This window comes from Xiphophorus maculatus, chromosome 22, assembly GCF_002775205.1.
Source record: "Xiphophorus maculatus strain JP 163 A chromosome 22, X_maculatus-5.0-male, whole genome shotgun sequence".
Taxonomy (NCBI): domain Eukaryota; kingdom Metazoa; phylum Chordata; class Actinopteri; order Cyprinodontiformes; family Poeciliidae; genus Xiphophorus; species Xiphophorus maculatus.
Genome location: NC_036464.1, coordinates 8,775,546 through 8,799,444, shown reverse-complemented (window position 1 = coordinate 8,799,444; position 23,899 = coordinate 8,775,546). Strand labels below are relative to the sequence as shown.

Below are 23,899 nucleotides of genomic sequence, written 5' to 3'. Positions count from 1 at the left end.
GCTCAAACTGGTTAAAGCAGGGGCATTTAGTGCCGTCTAGCTGAATAATAATTGTTGGTGCGTTGTTTCTGTTGCTCTTGATGTGACTTGCTGTACAATCAATTGCTGATTGGGACAGGAATAAAGACCTATATCTATCATACAACAAATAACTCCAATGACTTTCAAAAACAAAGACTTGCGCACGTTTGAATTTATTGTGGATTTTCTGTAATCCACACATAAATACATCAGAATCAGAATATGAACCCCAGTGGCAATTCATGTTTTGCAACTGCACCCATTACAGGAGCATGAAAAGAATATAATATAAAAAATAAGAGCAAAACCGATATAACATACATTATAATAATATACATAAGTCAGCATTATAATTCACATATTTTAATTATGCAGAGATTATTTTAAAAACACACGTAAGTGTTACAAATTTGCACAGATTCCCCATAGAAAGTGTCAAACAGTTACGGAGGAGCTGTAGAGTTCTCCGTACCACAGGTAGGAATGACTTCCTGTGGCGCTCTGTAGCAAATTTTGGTGGAATCAGTCTTCCACTAAATGTGCTCCTGTGTTTCATCAGTGTGTTGTGGAGTGGGTCCAAAATGGCCCAAAATGGCACGCAGCTTTGACAGCATCCTACTTTGTGTCACTGCCATCAGAGCGTCCAACTCCACTCCCACCACATCACTGATCTTATGGACCAGTGAGTAGAGCCTGTTGGCATCTGCTGCCCTCAGCCTGTTGCCCCAGCAGGCCACAGCAAAAAGGTCACAACAGCCCCATAAAAAAAAAAACTCTCAGCCTCAGAAAGTAGAGATATTTCACACATAAACCCTCAAAAGTATTTGGTGAAATCTCCCATCATCAAGGTTCTGCTTATGTTTTTGGATGATTATTTGGCTACTGTTTTTGTCAGAAGTGGTAAAATTGTTGATATCCATAGCACCAGCTCTGATTTTTGATGAAATGTCACATGAGAAAGCTGATTAGTTCAAACCTAGTATGGAAGTGTGTTAGTGATCTTCGTCTTGATGGAACATCTACAGTATGTGTCTCTGAGTATCAGTCTGACCCAAAATGTCATCCTCAGATGACAGGAAAATGGTTCAGATGTTCCAAGAACAACCCAGAAATGACCAGAACTCAAGCCAAATATAACTTGGAAGCAACTGGAACACCAGTGTCACTATCCATAGTAAAATCAGTTTTGTGATTTATCAGCACATCACTGTCCACTGAGAAGGTGCTGGGCGAGAAAAAGTCTCCTGCTCCAAAATGGGTAAATACTTTTATTACTGTTATCTCAATAAATTCTACCAAATATGGGATTGGCCATCCTCGACTTGGACAAAAGTCGGTCTTTCAAGAGGTCAATGATCTTCAACAGCCATCATAACTCGTTTTGTCCTGGAAGTTCTTGGAATAGTCTCAATTTCAGTTTATGGTGGACTACGCTTAAATTCCAGGTTCGAACCATGCACCAAAAAAAAAACAATTTAAATGAACTACACCATTTATAAAGAGAAGAATCGTAAAATATTCAGCCAGAACTGAACCAGAAGCTTATTGTTGGCAGCTGTAATTTCTTTCTAAGGGACCTTTATTTAAGTATTTGAAGGGGGTGTATATATAATTAAGAATGTTAGTATAATCTGACCAGTTGAGGATTAGAATAAATGTTGTGAATTGTATAATCACGGCATCTGGGAAAAAGAACGGCTCAAATAATTCCTTAAAATATTCAGCTTAATAAGATGCTCATGCCCATGATGAGTGGATGGAAACATTTGAGCAGACGTGTATATAGTTTGACTTTCTACAGTTTCTCAAGAATCTTTCTCCTGGCATTTTTACTTTCTCCTATCATCTTTTCCCCCACTTCTTCCTCCCCTCTGATGGAAACCTTTTAAAGCTACAAATAGACAGAATAAGTAATTATATAGCTGGAGAATTGTAAAAATCCTTGACCTGCCATACTTTCTTTGGCTGAGCCTGCAGCCCAAATGATAGAAGACAGAGCTGAACCAGGAGCGTTGTGGACATCAAAGGCGAGACAGGGATAGAGCTAAAGTCTCCTTATCCAGGCCTTTTGATGTTCCAGGGAGGTGAAAGATGGAGCTCTAGTTCTTTCAGAGCTGTACGAAGGACAGCATTTTGCTCTCGTGTGACTCACACTGTACACATTGATCAAGGCAGCATAATAAAGTGAAAATAAATCGAGTTTTTTTGGGATGGACTGCTTCCTTGTTTTAGGTTTTCCACTTTGTTAGCAAAAAATGTGAAGGATGCTGACAGATAAGGGCAACATGAGGTAAAAATGAGAAAATACTGCCAGTAATAAACAGCTGGAGCTGGGGACTCAGCCAAGTCAATCTCAGTGGCTCCATTTGGCCTTGAATTAGAGGTAATGAGCAGATAGAGAGGGTCACTAAGACTTGGGATAGCTCACCGCCAGGAGAGACACACAATACCTTTTCCCTTTTTCCCGGTAATCACACCCTACCCAGCGACACACACACTCCCATCCACCTGCCAGCACACAGCACAATCAATTATTCAAACAGCAGGAAGGGAGGCAACAGAGAAAGAGAGCATTCAGGGGCATCTAAGCACAGGCTCACCTCAGGTTACAAATAAAGATCTTTACCAAATCCTGGGAGAGCAAAACTCTCGCTTAAAAAGATTAAAATTAGAAACCATCGAACTCAAGAAATGTCTTTTAGTTATAATATATTGAAATAATACACCACAACAATATCCTATGGAAGAACCTGAAGGCGGTTTAGTCGGAGCTGACCTGTAGATGCCCTCCACCATAATGAGGATCTTCTTCCAGGGTCTGTGGGTCCGAGGCTGCCCTGAGCAAACAGCCTCTCTTAGAAGCTTCTCCAGACTGTGCATGTCTAAAGCACACACACACACGCAGGCAAAGAACAATTAAGACAAGGTAAATAAAAAGAAAAAAATAATAATAATATTACAAAATCTGCCCAATAAAGTGTAAAGTATTAGGACGGTTCATACAGTGCATAGCAAAAGTATTCACACCCTTCCGGAGGCGGTGTGAATACTCATCAGCTTTGATGAGATCAAAACTGAACTTTTTACTCGGAAACTCTAAAAACTCACGTTGTGACAGAAAACTAACACTGCACATCCTGTGGCACCACTCCCACTGTTAAACAAGTTAAAAGGTCATAGCTGTAATTGTGGTTAAAGGTTGTTTTTTAGAAGCTTCTGCGTGTTCCATCCACGTAGAAGCCATTTAAAACCATGCATGATTCCTTCTAGTGCAACACGATGTGCCGCTTTATGTTTTTCTATCACATAAAATCTTTATAAATTTACATTCAGGTTTGTGGTTGTAAACTGTAGATTAGTTGTGGGGTAATACTCTTGCAAGACATGTACCAATAAATTTAAGTAAAGCAATAATACAATTGTACATTGCTGTAAAGACCACTTCTAAAGTAGTTTTAAGAATACAAAGAGCATTACTGTATGACAGAAACACATTCAACATACTATCCATCTATCATCCATGCAGGGTCACAGTGGGGCTGGTGTCTATTTCCATGGAGCAAGACTCGGGGTACACACCGAAACATTCCTATCAACTAATACAACTACCGACACTCTTCCAGATGTGAAATATCTGTCATAATTACACACATATAAAAGTATACTAGGACAAATATTTCTTTGAATTAATATGAATCGTGACAGAAATTTTTGCTCATCATGGGAGTGATTTCCCAAAATTTCCTCTTTCCATATGGGGATGTTTTAACAATCTCCAGTGACAATCCACCAGATGGCAGTATCGACCAGTTGTAATTCTCCTGAATTTTTATATTTAAAATCTAACTTCAGTCCAGCCATGATCTGCAGAAAAAAAGCCCCTGCCACAGCCAACAGTCTGTCTAGATGATCGATATTACTGCCTCCACGTGGACAGGTTCATTTAGGAGACAGCAGATGCTCTGCTGCTGCTAATATCCCCTCCTGAAGCTCAACAGGACAGAATGCATCCGGCGCAACTCAAAATCCACGTAGAGGAGACCAGACAAGAGATTATTTTACAGCATCACTCTGATTTAGGATAAGCTATGACCTGATATGTGACGTTGTGTGACTAGATGCTTATCTTCTTCTTTACAGAACATGTAAACAAACAAGCAAATATCTGTAAATTGCTGCAATAATATTTTACAGTAATCACTTTTGGTTTAAGCTGCATTAAGCCAAATGAATCTAAAGCTTATTTTCAATAAGCAAAGATAAATACATGCAGCAAATCATTAAGAAAAATAACAACAACAAAAAAAATGGAGAAATGTCATCATGCCTTCTGATATGCAAACTTGGACTGTGCAAACCAGTTTTTCTCTATTGTTGTAAATCCTGCTCTGCTAAAATGCAAATCATAAACATTTCAGCTGCTGTGAACATGCAATTGCACATTGCCAGGACTTGCACCAATAACTGACATTGTAAAACCATGGCTATAGTTTTATGACTTTATAGCCATTTTAGAAGAAATTCAGCTAAATCAGGGCTTGAGTGTCTGCTGCTGAAGGTTTTTTGGCAAGAAGCGGTCTACTGTTCAGGTGCCTGAGGCTGCTTTGCCTTTAGACAGGCCTCGGGGGGTCTGATAGGTGGAACTATAACTGACTGAGCTTGCACCTGTCAGGATGCATTTGCTGCTAAACCAATAGCCCATTTGAGGTGTTCTGTTGGTGGTGTTCCTGAGATAGATGGGATTCCAGTATACAGTCTATTTTTTCTAGGAAAACAAACTTTACGTAAAACATCATAACTAAACAGATACAATGTCTTGCCAAATATTCAAACCCCATGAATCTTTATGCATTTAGTCATGGTTAACCAAAAATGTTCAATGTACACTGCTCAAAAAAAAATAAAGGGAACACTCAAATAACACATCCTAGATCTGAATGAAAGAAATATTCTCATTGAATACTTTGTTCTGTACAAAGTTCCATTTGCACAACAGCAGGTGAAATTGATTGTCAATCAGTGTTGCTTCCTAAGTGGACAGTTTGATTTCACAGAAGTTTGATGTACTTGGAGTTATATTGTGTTGTTTAAGTGTTCCCTTTATTTTTTTGAGCAGTATATTTTATCTGACAGACAAACACAAAGTAGCAGCTCAGTGCAAAGTGGAAGAAAAATGATGCATGGTGAAAACATCAAAAGTGTGTGGTGTATTTTGTATTCCGCTCATTTTACTCCTAACGAGCTTGCCCTCAGAGGTCACCTAATTAGTAATTCAAGAGTCCACCCGTGTGCACGTTAATCTTGGTATAAATGCAGGTGGTCTGTGAAAGCCTCAGAGGTTCATTAGACAACTCAAGTGAACAAACATCATGAAGACAAAGGAACACAGCTGACAGGTCAGGGGGAAAGTTGGGCAGAACTTTAAAGCAGAATTTCCAAAGCTTTGGACATCTAATGGAGCATTGTTGAATCTATAATGTGAAAATGGAAAAAGCATAGAACAGCTGGAACCCTACCAAGATATCACCATGCACATACAGTAACAAGCGGTTAGTTAGATCCAGGTTTGATCTTAGAAAGAGGGAAAGTGGGATGGCTATGGAGACTGTGAGGGAAGTTGAGACAGGCAGAGATGGGACTGATGATGGACAGAACGCTTCCAGGTGCTATGTGCAATGTAGGGGAAACAGCAAACGTCTGGAATTAAGTTTCCTGGTTGAGACCAAATCATTAAAATTTCATTTGCATCCAACATGAGGATGTTTTTCTTTAGCAGGGACAGAGGTGCTGCTCAAACTTAATAGGAGGAAGGATTGAGCTTCTATCCATCCTAAAACCCCCCCAAGTATATTCATGTATTAGAATGGCCTAGAGACTGAAAGGGCAAAACTTTCAGTATCTACTCTGGAGTCTGCAGAGTATTGACTCAGTTGGTGGTACATATTAATATAAATCACACTCTTTAGACTTTAATTTGCTAGAAAGTTTGAAAACCATGCATATTTTTTCCTCCACTTCAAAATAATGTACCACTTTGTGTTGTTCCTTAAAATATTAACAACAATAATATATAGTGACCTTTGTGATTTTAAGATCACTGTATATAGAAAGGTTTAAGTGTTCAACAGTTCAGTTTTGGAGCTCAATGCATATAAATGGTGATATTTGTGCTGGTTGGTAAAACCTCTTCATAGCTCCAAACATACTAATATGAAATGCAAATATAATACTATTCTCTAAATCTGCAAATCCTGTGAAAAAGAAATTAGGGAACAGCAGAAAATAACCAAGACGCAGTTTGCAGCGCTGCAAGGAGAAGCTCAAGCTTTATTCTGACGTAGAAATGGTTCAAATCAAAGTAAGTTTGCTCTCAGTGATAAACACACAAGGTACGAGTCTTAAATTGCAATTTGGATCTCACCTCTTATGAATTGTGAAAAATGTAAAAAGAGAAAGCCGATGAACTTACTGTTGTGTTTGAACACCCGGATTGTAGCTCCTGACAGTCTGGCTCCCAAAATTAGAGACGTGTGGTTGAGCTCATCGCTTACTATCAAACAACCCTGGAAATCAGCAAAAAGCTACAACTTACACACAAAAAAAGACTTTTCACTTCCAGTTAACTTTTCACAATATGAAAATTTAACTGGAATAACATATCTTAAAAAATTTCATTGTAAACCTGATTTTAATGACTGATTATTGATAAGAGCAGGATGAGTTGCTCATTTAGTTGCATAAAACAAACAGCAGTTAACCGCCAACTATTTATGGGTGAAAATTGCAACCATGTGAACAACGTAATGCATCTGTTCCTTAGGAGATTTCTTGGTTTTTATGTGTTTTAGCATAAAAAAGCAATCCCGTTATGCAAATGTGCTTTTTCAAATAAAAAGGATTCACATGGCCAATTACCCGTCAACTCATTCCTCTTCTCCTTCCCCCATTTATGTCTTAATCACAATCTTTTTATGTCCTGACACAGAAAGGATAGAAATCGTCTACAAATGTCCCCTCCTTTTGATGTTTGATAAAATTTTTACCAGCTCATCTGTTATAATTTTTACTTGGACAGTGTGATGCTTCATATGCTATAAAAATCAGCATGCAAATGAATTCAGTTGTCCCATGAAATTCTCTCCAGAGCATTAGCATATATAGCACTGAAGCTCAGAGCAATTGACTGCATTAATCGGAATAATCTTGTAAAGGGGGGTCTGGGGGGTGGTCATGTTGACACCAGCACGGTGACAGATACGCTCAGCATGGCCTGGGGTCAAGCTGGTCCACCAACAGCTGTCACTCTAATGTGGCTCCGCCTGCTCAGAGAGGCCTGTTCGAGCTCACCTTGTCCCTGTAGGACGGAGCTGGCAGTGAGGGCTGACCCCCAGACGTTACCGGGTTAGCATCAGCGCTGCAGCCTAAAGGGGCTGCTGGACCTCTTCAGCTGCATAAAACGAGCCTGTTCTCATCACTTAAACCGTCAACCCTACTTTTCTTCCTGTCCAGTTGAATCGCAGCTACTCCTGCTTCAAGTTGCCGCTGGTTTCTGTCAGCTCCACTTGAAGCAGGCGGGTGTGCCAAGAGGCCAGATTATGGGTAGTCAGACCCTTAAGTAGTGCTCATAAAAACTGCCCTTGCTTGTCTGCTTGCCTGGAAGCAGTCATGTATGCCCAAAACCTTCTTATTCTGGCTACTGCAAGGTTTAATTAAAACTTTAATTAAGTGAGATGGTCAGGAATATTTAGCGGTTGACTTAGGTTTTCTTTTAATAATTTAGAGCATAAGCAAGAAGGAAACAAAAGCTCAACTAATTATATTAATATCTACTGTGCTTTGCAAATTGCACCTTTATTGCTGTTTATCGGATTTCCTTCATTCAGCGAGTGGGGAAACGTGTGGAGAATCGCGTACCTTTCCCACAAGTGCTGGGATGTTCATTGAGTTTGTTGCAAAGCCCATCCCGAAAATCATGGAGGACTCGACCCCAATGAAATCGGCCACAAGTTGTTCCAGCTCCTCATGAATCTTCAGGTTACCTGCAAGATGGAAATCACAAAAAAACAGTCTTTCACCTTGGATGAGGTCTGCATCTCAGAACATTATGCAATATTCAGATTATTGTTAAATATTGCAACTGCGGTCTCAGTTGGGATCAGTCAACCTTTCCCACATTTTTCTGTTTGTCATTTGTTGCTACATTCGTGATTGAGAGGTAGATTGGCATGGTGTTTGCACTGCTACAATTAATTATGGTCACGACCTCTGGGTAGTGACCAAAAGGAAAAGATCATGGCTACAAGAAACCCTGTTTGTGGATGTTGCTATCATTGGAGAGTGATTTATTCCTTTAGGTTCTTGTTGATCTTTTTTCTGGTCATCCAATCTAACATTCTGACAGACATAGAAAGCATAAGACACAAACCTCTGGATCAGCACTCACCCTCTAGAGATTAAATTCAATTATTATAGATCTATGATGTGACAAACTTGGAATTTAGTTCCCCTGATCTTTTTTTTCATCCAAGGTAATAACAGAGCAGGTCCCACAAGGTCTAAAAAGATTCTGTTGCACAATCTGAGGCTGAAACAGTTGGTGATAAACCAATATGGCAGGTGGGGACCAGAATTCATTTTTGTGCTAATGTGCCATCTGACATTGTGTTTCTTTCATTTTGTGAACAAAATAAGATTTTTTTTGTTTTGGTGTCTGCCTTCGTGGCCATCTGTTAAAAAGAACAATTAAAGTTTCAGTGTCAAGATGCAGCACTCTTTATAAACTGGACTTTCATATCCCTTGAACTTTTTTTTATTTGTCCACTTTACAACCACAAACCTGAATGGATTTTAATCAGATTTTATGTGACAGACCAACACAAAGTAGTGAATAATTAAGCAGTTGAAGGAAAATGAAAAATCTAAAAATTGTGGTGTGCGTATGGATTCAGGCCCCTTTACTGATAACCACAAATAAAACCCATTGCCACTGCCTGCAAATGTTACTTAATTCATAAATAGAAATGTGTATTATTTCCTCTCCGTATAAAACCATCTGGTATGCGAAGGCCTCATAGGTTTGTTAGACAACATCAGTCAAGAAACAGCATCATGAAGACCAAGGAACACAGCAGCCGGTTATAAAACAATATCCCAAGTTTTTGAACATGTAAAAAAGAACTTTTATCGATGCTGTGGAAATGGCAAAACTGCAAAGCTACCATGACATGGTCATTCACCAAAACCAAGGGTCTGCAGCTCCAGTCCTTGAGAACTACTATCCTGCTACTATTTCTCTTCTCCACTCCTGAATCAAATGACCGAACTCCCTTGTCAGCACCTCCTTCAGCTCTGCAGAGAGCTGATAACGAGCCATTTATTTCATTCAGGTGTGCTGAAGCAGAGATGCTCTTAAAAGTTGCAGAATAGTAGCTCTTGAGGACTTGAGTTGGAGACGGATGACCTGATAGAGAAGCAGTCAAGTAGCCTAAGGTAACTCTGGAGGAGCTGCGGGGGTTTAGAGATCAGGTGGGAGAATCTGCTGACAAGACCAATTTTAGTTGCAGACTCCACAAACCTGGCCTTTATGAAAGAGAGGAGAGAAGAAGAAAGTCAGACGCATCTGCAGTTTGCCCCTAGCCATGTAGATATAACAGTAGACATGTGAAAGTGTAATCTCTGACCAGATGAGACCAGAATATAACCTTTCGGAAGATGGATGGTGCTAAATACAGGGCCTAACAGGAGGAAAACCTGCTAGAGGCTGCAGACGACCCAAAACTGTGTTGGAGGTTTGAATTCTAGCAGAACAACAAGTATAAAAATCTAAATCTACAGCAAGAACTTCATCCTTTTTTTCCCCACTCCATAATTATGAAGCCCTTTGTATTGGTCTGCATGGAAACTCCAATAAAGTACATTCAAGCTTGTAGTATTTATGTGCTAAAACATGAATAAATCTAAGGAATGTAAATGCTTCTGCAAAGCACCGTATATTCTGCATGCATAATATAAATCTCTAAAACATGAAATCCATTCTATTACACTCAGCATGTGTTGTTACATTTGCATTAACAAGTAATAACACAGCTGACTTTCTGCAGAGGGAATATAAAATCTGATGAATAGTAATAACACAAAATTTTCCGACGTGACCTGTCATATGAAAACGGAGCCTTCATTGCATATACATTGCATACTAATCATTACAGTCAAAGTCAATATGGGTCATTACAACAGAGGGCGGGCATTAAATACTTAAGCAGACAGATGTTTTAAGCAGGCCAGGAAAATGGAAATCTGAGTGATGGGCATAAAACTGTAATGAAGTGAACCAGCTCTGACTTTATAGTGACTCCCGTTCAGTGCTTTCTATCAGGATGATGAGTTAGCTAGATCGATTCTTACATTTCCTCAACTGCTTGAGCACACAGGCCCTGCTGGCACGTGTAGCGTTTTTAATCAGACTGCACTGGCATTTGCGCTCTTTAAGGAACATTTCCCCTGGCAGTGTCTTCATAGGTGCGCCCAGCCTTCTTATTGATATTTTAACCTTCAGAAGCTGCCTTTAGATCTAGATACTCTTCAGGTAAAAGAGAGTGATTTGATGTAGCTCATCCTGCTTTGGTTAGATGAAATGAGATAACGCCTACATCGTTTTTAAGTCTTCCTTTGCCTGTGTTAGCAAGATCATCATAATATTTAGTGAAAACACTAAATATTGGAACTATAAATATAAATCCTTCCTGTCTGTTTTCTTCATTACTTACATAGGACCCAAGCTTTCTCTAAAGCATTTACAAGCCTAAAAAGAGCTAATTATTTAAATATAAATTATTTCAACAGTGTATTCAATGATACGATGCTCTATTGCATAGGTACACTTTGCATATATTTCACAAATACAATGCTTGCCTCATCTATTGGCACATTAAGAGTAAAAAATCTAAACATCTAAACATGGTCTCTAACTAAAAAAGGAGAAAAATACAACTTTTAATTTAACTAAAATTATTTAATGGGGGTTAAAAATTCCACGTTAAGAAATAATACAGTATGTTTACAAAATCACAGATGACTCAAACGTTGATAATCTAAATTATTCAAGTGCCAATAAGAGAGCACTTCTTCTATAATCTTTCAGATGGCTGAGCAGAATACGCAGCTTTTTCAAATATACCTAATTTGTTTTAGAAATTGACACAATTTCAAAATAGATAAATACAAAATGCTTAAGTTGAATGTACTTCAAAAGGCACATAACTATTAAGTGTATAGCCAGAATTTCTCTACATTGAATGAATGTATTTTGGGGTACACATTGATATTGCAATTTTATTTGACTGTGAAGCTATAAATGTGCAATAGTTAAAACAAATTTCTGTGTGAGATTATGCCACTGTACTAAAAGATAAATTAATTTTAATTGGTTTTTTTAAACATTTGTACCAATTGTGCCAAAAATATATGTGTTTGAGACCTAATAATTCCCTTATTAGTAATAAGTGATTAATTTAAATGGTTGCTAGGTGAGAATATTTGACAAACAGTAAGTCAATGATTGCAAGAAAAAGAGAACCAACCCAGTAATGTCAGCTTATGAATGTTTGGTTTGCCTTTATTGCACTTTGTGTCCAACTTTACTCTTTAGAGATACTCCCTGTACACCCCTCAAGCACACATTAGAATGTTCTGTTATTTCATTAAAATTTGCTTAAATGAATATCACATTTTGTGCCAATAATTACAGGTTGATCAAGACTTCAAGTTAAACTGCAATTAATCTGAAGACAGGAGATCATTTAAAACAAACATGTTGAATCTAAATGTTAAATGGAAATTAGATCATCAGAGTGAATGGTGGTCATTTTAAAATATATATCCTTTTAAGTTTGTTTTTTTAAACTGTGTACTACTAGCCTCTAAAAGACCTAGGTTTTTCAGCCGGTTACAAATTGCTATGGCTGTGATGGCATCATGACAGCTCTTAAAGAGACACCAGGGTTTTTAAATATTTACTTCATATATGGTCTCATGAGACAAATGCTTGTTTTTGCATAACCCGCTCACTCAAGACAGCTGAAGTGCCCATTAGAAACCCAGACTAAAACAGTCCAATTTGGAAAGAGAAATAAACATATAAATAAATCAAGGAAATGAATAATGGATTGTTTGGGGGTTGAGGGGATAGGGGAGTGGTGAACTGACAAACATTGCTTGTTGTTTTTCACTGTCAGACTGCTGATATCACGAACCACACTCCCACATACACAGACTCTTGTGTGCCCGCCCCACTTTGTAAGCCCGCTCTCAGCCGATGCATGACTACCTGGCAGCAGAGGTTTCATACTCTAAAAACATCAATAAAGAGAGAGGAAAAGGTGCTTTTCTGAAGAAAACTTCACCAATGAGATCCATGATGTTCACTCATCGAATGTTTTGACAGAAACACTCAGCTGATTGCTAGTCATTAGAGTTCCAAGCTGCAAGATAGATATGTCTAAAATGAGCTTCAGGCTGCCACTTGCATCTGATCAGAAGATGGGTTCAAGATCAAAAGATAAGACACCATTTAAAATTCATTAGATCCCACTTTCTGATCCTTGTTATTATAACATGTCCGTGTATGTATATCGCATTTGCATCCTGTTTAAAGTCCTGAGGGTTTTTAATTCTGATAGCTCATCCACAATAGCATGTCTTCCATGGCTCCTCTGTGGACCAAAATGTATCTCTGCTGATTATCACTCCACATAATTGAACAAAAGCTGAATAATTCATACAACAATACAGTTACTGACAGATAATTAAACATACTGACAGTATAACTCAGGGGAAATATACAGGTGCTTCTAAGTAAATTAAAATATTAACAAAAAGATAATTTTAGTATTCCATTTTAAAAAGTGAAACTCATATGGGGTATATCAATGGCACACAGCGTGATACAGTCAAGCATTTATTTCTGTTAATTTCGACTATTTAACATAAAAATATCAGCCCACTGAAAAGTATCTAAAGCATATGTACTCCATACTTGGTTGGGCCTCCTTTTGATTTTTAAACATTCGTACCAGTTAATTTGTAGGAATTACTGCATCAGTGCGGTGTGGCATGGAGCTTGTGCCTCTGATGAGGAATTAAAGAGACTCAGGTTGCTTTGATAGCGGCCTTGTCATCTGAATAGTTGTGTCTGGTGTCTCTGAAGATCTTCTTGGCTTAGATTAAGTAGGTTTATAGGCTAATTGAGGAAGTGGATGTTAAGCTCAGCATTGTGACAGTTCCTCCTCTTCTTACTTAGCTGTTTAGCTGTTCATGGTGGTCTCTGATAGCTCATTTGTAAATCAAGCTCATTAAGCACAAGAGAACAAATGCTTATTCTGTCAGCACTGATTGGCAATTCTACTCCCCTCTTGCATCACTTTTATGCTGGGCTTCCCCTTTTTCAGCGATACAATCCCTCATGTCTCTGCTGGGACAGATTTACCACAAGCCCACCATGCACCACAGAACAAACAATAACTTCCTTTAGTGTTCCTTGGAAATTTCATTACACACCTTCGGCTAAACCTGACGGACCTTTTCAAATACGGCCGCTGCTCTTCCTAGGACACCTTCTGGACTTCCGCTCAGACCATTACTTTATGCTGTAAAATAAACTTTTATGACTCGAACTATGTTGCTTGTAAGAGCAATTTCTGCCATTGGGTCTAAATAAGCGCGCACACACACTGACAGGTGTTTGGATTCAGGTGTTTACAGATACATTTCACATTGGGCTACGGTTACCACTACATACATACTGTATTAATTAGTACAGCATACTTTTCAGTGACGTTGTTGTTATATATGCATTTGTTATTTGTTGTTATTGGCCATCTTTTACTTTTAATAAGCCAAAAGCAATGTCTAATTGAGGTATTTCATTTAAATATAACTAGTGATGCATTATAGTGAAAACTACAATGCTCCACTTATGAAAGTAAATCTTGCACTTCTGTGGGTTCAATTATGAATGCTACACGGCCAGATGGGACAGAAAAAAACTGACTAAGCTAAAACAAGATGTGGTACATCAAGTATGGGAAGGTGTTGGGTCATGCTGGAAAATGAAATAAATGTCTTCATTCAGCTGGTCAGCAGAAGGAAGCATGAAGTGCTCTAATATATCCCGACAAATGGCTCTACTGGTTTTAAATCTGATAAACACAGTCAGCATTGTCAGGAAAACAGCTCATTGTGACATAACTGCTGACGTTAGAAACGGTAATATTGATAATTAACCCACATTTTCCTGACACTTTTCTTTCATTCCCTTCATCACAATGTCCCCACCACTCTTCATGAGTTTTAGTATCTCAGCCAATGAAACTCTATCTAGGAGGCCAGATATGTTATTAGCATGTAGGGTTTGCATGCATGACACATGAACTTTATTGTTCTATCAATGCATCTGGCAATCCTTTGTGATTGCCGTATTGTATGCATAGATATTGCAATAACTGTGATTTGATATGTTGTGCATCAAGTAGCTCAAGCAACTTGGATTTTTTTTGCCTCTCTATTCTTCCTCAATACTCTGGGGTCTTGATTCCCAAATGAATGGTAAAATTTACTTTCATCTGAAAAGGGGACAGAGCAGCAGCATGAAGTGCTCTAGAAATTTCCTGGCAGACTGCTGTGCTGACTTGAGAGTTAATGAAAGTCCCCTTAGGAGCAGTCATGTCATTTTTCACTTTAGTCCAGGTGAAAAGATTCTGACATTGTCTCTGGTCCAGGAGTGCACATTCTAGCACACCTTTTCCAAATATAACATTTCTGTATTACTAATAATTTTATGCCACATCCAAACTTTCAGAAAAAAGTAATATTTGGGTTGTCATTAGCAGTAAGCCATAATCATCAAAAATATTAGAAAACAATACATGAAGCAATATGACAGGCATTTACAACAGAAAATGCACAAAAGTCAATTCCCCCATCACATAAAATAAACACCTTTCCTACTATGATTTGTACAGTGGACATTACTTCAAATAGAATGAAAAGCTTTGTGAAACTGAGCTCTAAGCGACACGTGGAAAACAATTTCTTTTTTCTGTCAAACATTGACCGCAAACTTACCAATTTCCTGTCTTGTGCTGCAGACACCAGCCCCGTAGTGCCGCAACTTATCTGCCACAGTTTTCAGGAAATCTTCGTTGTTCTCTGCGAAACCGAGGTAGTTGTATGAGCCCATGTTGATGACGTTATGTATTGTCTTCCCAGTAAACCTGTGAAGATTTATGTTTGTCTCAGTTAGTGTGTCATTGTTTTTCTGGTATGCACACGCACCCCCCCCCCCCCCACCCCATGCACGCACACACACAAACATAAATAATCTCAAAATAAACTGCACAATAACTAAACATAGCCAGTAGCAAGAAATGGAATACAAACAATTATACTTTAAACTAAAAGGCAGTGAATTTATATATTATTATGATGCATTTTGGAGAACAAGTGTGCAGATAAAACTGGATCTCTTATGCATGTGAATACAATGAGAAAGTGATAGGAAACAAAGCCCAAGTTCACCTGTCCAGTTTAAAAGTAGTTAAAGTTCTTCTTTCAAAGAACAGAAGGAGTTTATCAGCCGACCTACTTTTTCCACTCTGCTTCATACCATTTTACCAATTCACCACACTTCTCCACAAAAGTCGAGCAGGCTTCCCCATATCTTCTTCTTAAAGTCACATTAAACCTCTTTAAACATGTAATCCACGCGTACCTCTTCACAGATTCATAATATCACTTTCCTTCCCTGTGGCTCTGCTCATTTTCTTTTTCATAACACATTCCCTGACCCTTCTGCGCAGTGCCAAGGAATATCAATTGTGGTCCAGAAACTCAAAACCATATCTGCATATGGTATATTTGCTGATATCCTTGGTGTGACACATTTGGAGCAAAAATCTACATGTAAGTCAATTTAGGAGAACTTACTAAATAATAAAGACATGGATGCACACTTAACTTAAAGACTATACACTGACAAGCAAAGAGAGAACACCTGACATGATAGTGGTTATATGTAGTCAAAAAAATATAAAACACATGTTGTGCAAGAGTCCTAGAAGTACTTTGTGGCAGGTGATTTCAGAAAACAGGATATCCCTTAGGTTAGGCCTAGGAAATTATCTGTAGATTCTTCCAGCAAGTCTTGTTGGTTTGGAGATGCACACTCTGAACTCATCTGGGTATGAATCACAATGTTTCTATTCACAACATAATCCTGCATACAGAGCATTGTATGCAGGAACATATTGTTCACCTACTGCCTAAGTCATTCAGTGTTGATGTAAACATCTGCAGAGATTGCCCCATATTTAATAAGTTATCCTTTCATCTCACTAGATAAAGTTTCCAGGATATTTGAGAATTTTGTAAATTCACTGGATTTTGGCATAATTTATAGAACAATTCAAAAAGGCAATGAGTTATCAGTGAAAACTTAACCAGAAACTGGAAAAAAAACAATTCTAATCAATGAAAGCAAAGGTTGATCGCGCATTAATACTTCTGAAAATCCATAGCACTCACACTGGTTTTTAAGAAAGGCGTCACACTGCAAGTAGCATTGCTTTCAAATTTTTGTTCTCTGTCGTAATCTAAGTTTAATATACATCCTACTGATGTCTTCTTCACCTGCTGCTTGCATGGCCATAATATTGCAGTTACTCCAAGAAAGGTGTTACATTTGTCTCATTATGTTTCCTCACACTATGCAGGCTTTCCCTATAAATGTGAGAGATTTTTGCACCATCAGCTTCAGCCTTGTTTAGAGGGGGAAGTGGGATCCATGTTTTTACCAGCAGTAAGAGAAGGTTCCTTGTGGGGGATTTCTGTACAGATGCAGTGCACTGCGAAGCATTCATTTTACTGCAGCACTTTAAAAATTATATACAAAAATTATATTACAAGCTTTGACAGTATGATGAATAAATTTCAAAGCCTGAAGAACCCAAATTTCCTCAGTCTCCTAGAAACCTCAATATGTGCATTTTAGAGTTGTGTGCTCTTTTCTGCAGCTGTTCTACTCCACATGCAACACAGCTGAGGTGATAAAAGTTATAATTAGAAATGGTTGGGTTACAATACCTGAATGTCCAGTTGTAGTCATCAGACACCCTTTCTATCAAGTCAAAGATAGGGCCTGGGAGACTGCATATGGGACGGTTCCAGTTGTCCCGTACTCGCATGTATAGGTTTCGAGTGTAAAAATTTTCAAAATCTTGGTAAAGGGGAGTGAAATCCTGGCAATAAAAACAAATTAATTAACTTCACAGTGAGTCAGTACCAGGTTATTTTTTTTTTTCAAGGCAAATTGTAAGTTTTAACAATTTGCTTTTTAGAAGTTCTGGTACTTATATGATAATCAGAGCCTTTATAATGTAATGTTATTAAATTTGAATAATTACTCACCTTAATCCACTAACAAAGGTAAGATTTTTCATCAAGATTATTCGAGAATATCCTCAACATCCTTAATAAAGTAAAATCATGACTTTTTGGCTGACTACTCTATTAAGATAACACTTTATTGTGCCTGCCAACCCATAAATCACAAAACATCTTGAAGTATTTTCTAATTTAACCTTCACTGAAGAGACATAGCATGAAATCTGAAATAAAGTAACAAAGAGCTTGAATCCTGTGAGATTTAATTAGATCTTCAACACATATTCTCTTTGGTGTTCCATTTCACCCATGGCAACGTTATACAGAAGTGAGGAGAAACACAAGGGAAGAAAGAAGAGGCACTGCTTAAGGAAAAATGGAAATAATTGGGGAAAACAAAACGTATTGATGGTGTCTGCAAGCTTGGGTGTGTGGTATGTGTCTAATCATACAAAATGCCTAGGAGTGTGCCGACTGCATGTTTTTTATGTTGTACCTACCTTCTGTTCCTCTCTTTCCTGAGCAACATGGCACTTCTCCAGGCCCACAGCTCTGAGGAAGTCTCTGAGGTAACCAAACAGGGTGACAATCCCATAACCCAGGTATGTCATCACCGCCACATACATGGGTGGCTGTTCAAACGTGTCATGGCTGAACTGCCTGGAGCTGACGCCGGTCTGTGGGACATTTTTCTATTTAACGAGAGAGCAACATGAGCGCTTGCATTCCAGACGGGAACATAACAAAATGTAGTAACATTTATGGTAACAAATGCAGTTCAGCTTAATGTAAAAAATAATTGTGGTTAGTATTTCAATTAACCTGGATGAAACAGACACTAAAACCTGTAATTATGAGACTAATTTTGCAAGACTCAGCTTTGGGGATCTTTGTGTGCCCACAGTCAGAAATGTATTCTAATATTTCATGTGACAGAGAACTAAGATGATTTAGTTCAACATGAGTAGTTTTAGAAAACTCTCCCCTATGAGTGACTTTTCAGGAAAAACCTGAAACTATTGACTAGTGTCATACTGTAAGAAACTATTCACGTGACTAACCTTTATTATCTACTCATCGACATACAATCAGATTATTTGTACAGCGAAGGGAGCTACACCCTTGGTCCCTTTGCAGGAATGCAAATACAGGACAGAATGCCAATGAAAGCCAGATAATTTATACAGCCTCAGGTTGCTGTTGTGCTCATCTCATCAGGCCACTTTGCAGTTTCTTGACTTACATGCCCTACATGCTTTTTACAAGCTCCTAAAATGCACAAAGCAAAAACTAATCATGGCTAAGGTAAAGTTTCTGCAAAAATAACTACACTGCAGGGATATTTTTCTATTGGTCACACTTCAAAATGGGAACGAGTACCTAAGATGACCTTGGTATCATGCTTGGGATCTAAAAGAGGTAACAAAAACAACCAAAAACATACACACAAACATACATACATTTTTTTAAAGGCCAGAGAGTAAACTTAGAATCATGACTTTACGGCATTGAATGAATCTCTGTCAGTAAATAAATGCTTTCATCTCCATTACATTACAAGTATGTGTAAAGAAACACAGAAAAGGGATAGTTTAACAACATCAAATACAATGTTTTCCCAGTATCCTTGCAAGCTGATATCTTTATAACGCCAAGTAATGTCTGCTCAGCATCCATAGGCAGTTCTGTAAAGACAAATGTATTTTTTTTTAAAAGTGGTATTTATTAATGTCGCATGGTGGTATAAAACCTGCAGTGATTCAGAACTGAATTAAAAATCAATTTTATAGATTTAGTGGAAAACAATGGCTTTGAAGGGCGGTTCTATGTGTTGCAATGACCTACTTCAATTTACTGACGGGTGACCTCAAACTAAGCAATAAAAAGATAAGTGATAGCCAGTTAATACTAATCTCAACCCTTACTCATGCTGACATTTGTGTTTCATTCCGTTGAACTTTTCACTACGAAGGTTAAATGCAGAAATAACTCAAGGATATTAGAATAAAATAAAATGTAGCCACATTTTATTCGAATCCCTGATGAGGGCAGTTCTTCGCCCTGGCCTAGCTAACAGTAGGTTCTGAGCAGTACCATTGCTCCTCCCACATGCATAACACATTGTGCATATGGCACAAAAGTGGCCAGGAGGGCACCCAAAAAATCTGACGCAGTTTTTATAAATAATCGTGACATATTTAACTAAAAATGTGTGAAGAAATACAGAAGAAACAAATTTGCTCTAGAAAAAGATTAATTTCCTAAAGTCTCCCCCTTGATGCCCCATTCCTTCCCATCGTCCCAGCAGTTTGCTCTATTACTCTTCAATCTCATATTTGGCAGGCACCTGTGTTTCAAAAGTCAGGGTGGAAAAAATAAAAAGAATATAAGAAAGGAAAAAGAAGTCAAAAAATTCATCTGATGGCATGCCAGCACCGGCATTGGTTTATGACTGGAACAGGTTTGGTGGAAAAACTCCCCTAAGGTGCTCCATCTTAGAGATAATAGGTTACGAAAAGTCTCCATAACAGCACTTATATTCAAGCTGTTCCCTAAATCTATATTAGAGGTGCTATAAAGAGTATTTCTTCTGCCTGGAGATAAGCTGCTAGTTATGTGTTTCTGAAATACTCTCTGGTTTGTTGTAAATGATCTCTAACGTACCAAAAGAATTACATTCCAAAGTCCAGGCTCCCTAATGACAAGCACCCATGGAAGGACATGCACAGCTCCTTTTTGTCACATCCACTTGATCAAATCTTAAAAAATATTGCCCTGACTTCATGGACGATAAAGTTTGGTTGTAGCTCTAGCCATTTGCTGACTTACAAAGATGAACACGCATCTCCATTAACTTTGAGCCAGTGCCATAGGGTCTATGTGTCACATCATGTTGATTAACAAAGGTATTTTATTTCTAGGGGTATCTGTTTCCAACAGTGCCACCTGGGACTTTGTTAGAAACAATTATATCTCAATGTGTTTGTTTTCCGCCACTTTGGAAGGTGCTGTTTATAGTCACAAAATTTGTGCAGTTACAAAACCACTAATAGTTGCTGTAAATGTCTGTCAAAATGTTACACAACAGCTTGAAATAACAATAACAAAAAATAATACTGTGAGTAAGAGAGATACAAGGCCTTTATTAGGTGTGTATCATCAAGTCTGTGAGCCAATCCCTTGATTGATTATTGTGAAACTAGTTGCAATGTTCTCTCAAATGCAGCTTTCTTTCTGCTTTCGTGGGCTGTAGTATCAAGAATTTATAATGCCAACATTACAATAAACAACCCCAAGATATTTTTCTTTCATTCTTTTCAACAAGATAAATGGGCTGGTTTTTGAACCAGAGATTCAGTGCTTAATTTGCTCAAACAATTACTGCTTTTATTTTGGAAACAGAAGACAGGTGAATATTTGCTTCAAGGTAGAAAATATTTGTTGTTTTTAATGGTCAAAATATAAATCTATAGTAAGAAAAGGGAACTGATGACTGCATAAAACACCCACTTTGAAGGAATTTGGTCTTTGAAATAATTAAGGCAAAATTACCTCTTCAAGTATTTTCATATGTTCAAACTGTTCTGTAGTATGATCTGTAGTGTGAAAAAATTGCCATATCACAACTAGCTTGACTTTGCAGGGGTTTCTTTTGGATAGTTTATACTCATGTATGTCTTTGAATTGTTGCAAAACTTATTCTACGCTTTTATTAAAAGAAGAGGGATTGGTCTGCTAAGTAATGTTGTACTGCTGTTTTGAACCAAGTTGTACGTAATCTTATTTGTTTTGATATACAACTCTTGACAATGACATCAGCTAGAGCACTATGAAGTTTTGCACTCACTTATTAGTTACCCATCAACTGTTGTAGTCTAACGTCTCTCCTGAGTCTCAATTCAAGCACTGAAAACTTTCATATTTAGAGGAAGATACAAAAAGAAAGTAAAGAGGACTTTTTGAGGAAGTATAAGAACTGCACCCTCTGTAAAAACACAATGAATGTAAGGGAAAAGAGGAATCATTTCAGGGTGGAGTCTTTTGTCTTTACTTCTTTTGTATATTTTTTTTAAAAAAGCCTTTGGTTTCAATGGACTGAGACAGCCATGTTATATCAAAAATATATAGCTATAGAAATGTGGAACAGATAAGAAAATCTAGCTATATGGTGAATAACAAGGGAAAACAAGGTTGGTTGTCATTGCTTTTACTGCAAACAAAAATGCTATGAATAATCAGCCCCATCTCAGTGGGTAGTGGAAGCCTAAAGCGTGAGAGGCTTCTGAAAAGTATATTTTTCAATACAGTGTTTCAGTTTACAATGCTTAGTTTAAATTCTTAATTAAAACAACATCTTATAGAGATAATATCAACCTTAATGTCATGTTGGTTACTTTGTTAAACAACAAAATCAAGCATCCATCTAGTTGTTCTGCTCATTACTAAAAACTAAACTATTTCTAAAATATCCTACAGATAGCAGTGGTTGAAACATCTAATAGACTCATTTAATAACAATATTTGCCAGTGAAAACATTGATCATAATATGCAAGGATCATATCTTGAACTACAGTACATTGTCTCTCTGCCTGGCTTTCTAACTGCATGGACTGACAGAAATTTAAAGAGGACAGGGAAAAACAAATGAGGTGGATTAGCAGTGCCATCCAGGACACGCTACTGTGGAACATGCTGTTGCTTCTATATTTGTCTGTTAGCATGTCATGAAAGTAATGAGATTCTCATACAGCAATAGTCAGATGCTTCCTCAGATTTGTTGCAAGACTGACTGCTACTGGAGATCCTTCAGGCCCACAGCATCACCGTTCAATATGATTCAAAAAGTATTTTAGAATTGAATTGACTTATTGTTAGACAGAAACAGAAAAAAAATATGTGTTATTTTAAACAGTGTATGTAAATATCTTGATAATAAACAAAAGTAATACGGAAATAAAATCTTGAAAAATCCCATATCAAATTCATAGCTGTTTCACAAGACAGAGACCTAACAGCGTAATATAGGCTGCATATGTAGCTTATTTATAAATAGTTATGTTGAACAGATATAATGGTACAAATGACGAATTAATTATACGTTTTTTCTTCACGTAAAGTTTAATTGTTTTTTTCTTTTTAAGTAGAACTGACATAAAGAATGGCACACTGTGGGCTACGTCACAAAGTTTATCTCAGGTAAGAAGCCCAACCATAACCGCCGGTAGCTAACTAACCAGTATACGATCAGGTGCTGAACACCGTGCCGCACCTAAGAAGGCGGACCCGCAAGGTAAGGAGAAAAAGTTACCCCATAATAAGCAACTCTCATCAGTGAAGCATAAACAGACAAACCTCTCTTTTGCTGTGACAGCTGGTTTTCTTCAGATCGTCACATTTCAGTCCGTTCTGGCTCAAAGGAGGCTTTAAGTCTGCGTCAGACGTTCTTGCCATGTTTAGCAGCGGAATGGGTCTGTTACGTTGAATGACAAACCAACGTGCTGATTACTAAACTGCCAAAGGTGACTTCCTCCTTCAGTTGTTTCGGTTCAGCCTCTTTTTTTTTTTTTTTTTTTTTTTTTTTTTTTGCTGTTGTCTGAAAGCTTCTGCAGAAAGTGTCACCCTTGCTTTATCAATGTTTTCTCTTTCGATATAGCGAAAAAGGGAACTTCTGGTTATTAAAACCTAAACAGGGGTGGCACTTACATCACCCTCATTTATTTTTAAATTATGGAATACAGATTTTTTTTTTAAGTATTTCACTCAATAATAAAACGTTGACAAAATGGAAATAAAATGTTTTTACTATAATTAAACCTACTGTTTTGGGTATCATGAATGTAATACTTTAAAAGAAAAGCTCTTGTATGTTATAGTATTTTTATTATATGTACTAATATACATATACTTAAATTATGCATTCCATTGTAAAAGTATTCATACCCTTTAAACTTGTTTTGCATTTTATCTGGTAATGCCACAAACATTACTAACAACAGAAGTAATAAGTGGTATATAATTAAAAACTGAAAAAAAGAAGGAAAGAAAGAGAGGAAAAAAATGCATGGAGAATGTCAGCAGCTCCTCCAGAGTTACCATGGCTGCTTCTCTGATTTCTCATAGCATTGATCCTATTTCCATTTCCAAATGAATTGAACAGAGCTCTGTGAGATGATCAAAGCTTGTTTTAACTGCTTTAAGCTTCTTCACAACGTCATCCTTGACCTGTCTGTTGTGCTTCAACGATCCTCATGATTATTCACTAATGTCCACTTAACAAACCTCTGAGGCTTTCACAGAACGGATAAATTATACACAGTCGGACTCTTTTTACTAAGTAGGTGTCTTTTAAAGGCAACTCCTTGCACTGGATTTTAGATAGGGATAAATGCCAATTGAATGAATGAATGTCACTCACTTAAAAAGTATATAACGAAAAACAAT

General features: G+C 37.6%; 1 protein-coding gene across 1 annotated transcript in view; it reads right to left on the bottom strand.

Moving 5' to 3' along the window:
* Positions 1-22,984, bottom strand: part of sptlc3 (serine palmitoyltransferase long chain base subunit 3) — a 31,691-nt gene extending 8,707 nt beyond the window's left edge. Inside the window, exons 1-7 of the mRNA XM_005795212.2 lie at positions 22,811-22,984; positions 17,958-18,149; positions 17,158-17,312; positions 15,142-15,290; positions 7,936-8,060; positions 6,491-6,584; positions 2,798-2,903 (exon numbers count right to left, since the gene is read on the bottom strand). Coding sequence (XP_005795269.1) covers positions 2,798-2,903; positions 6,491-6,584; positions 7,936-8,060; positions 15,142-15,290; positions 17,158-17,312; positions 17,958-18,149; positions 22,811-22,909 — 920 coding nt within the window. The 5' untranslated portion in view covers positions 22,910-22,984. The remainder of the gene's footprint in view (positions 1-2,797; positions 2,904-6,490; positions 6,585-7,935; positions 8,061-15,141; positions 15,291-17,157; positions 17,313-17,957; positions 18,150-22,810) is intronic.
* Between the last annotated feature and the right edge of the window lie 915 nt (positions 22,985-23,899).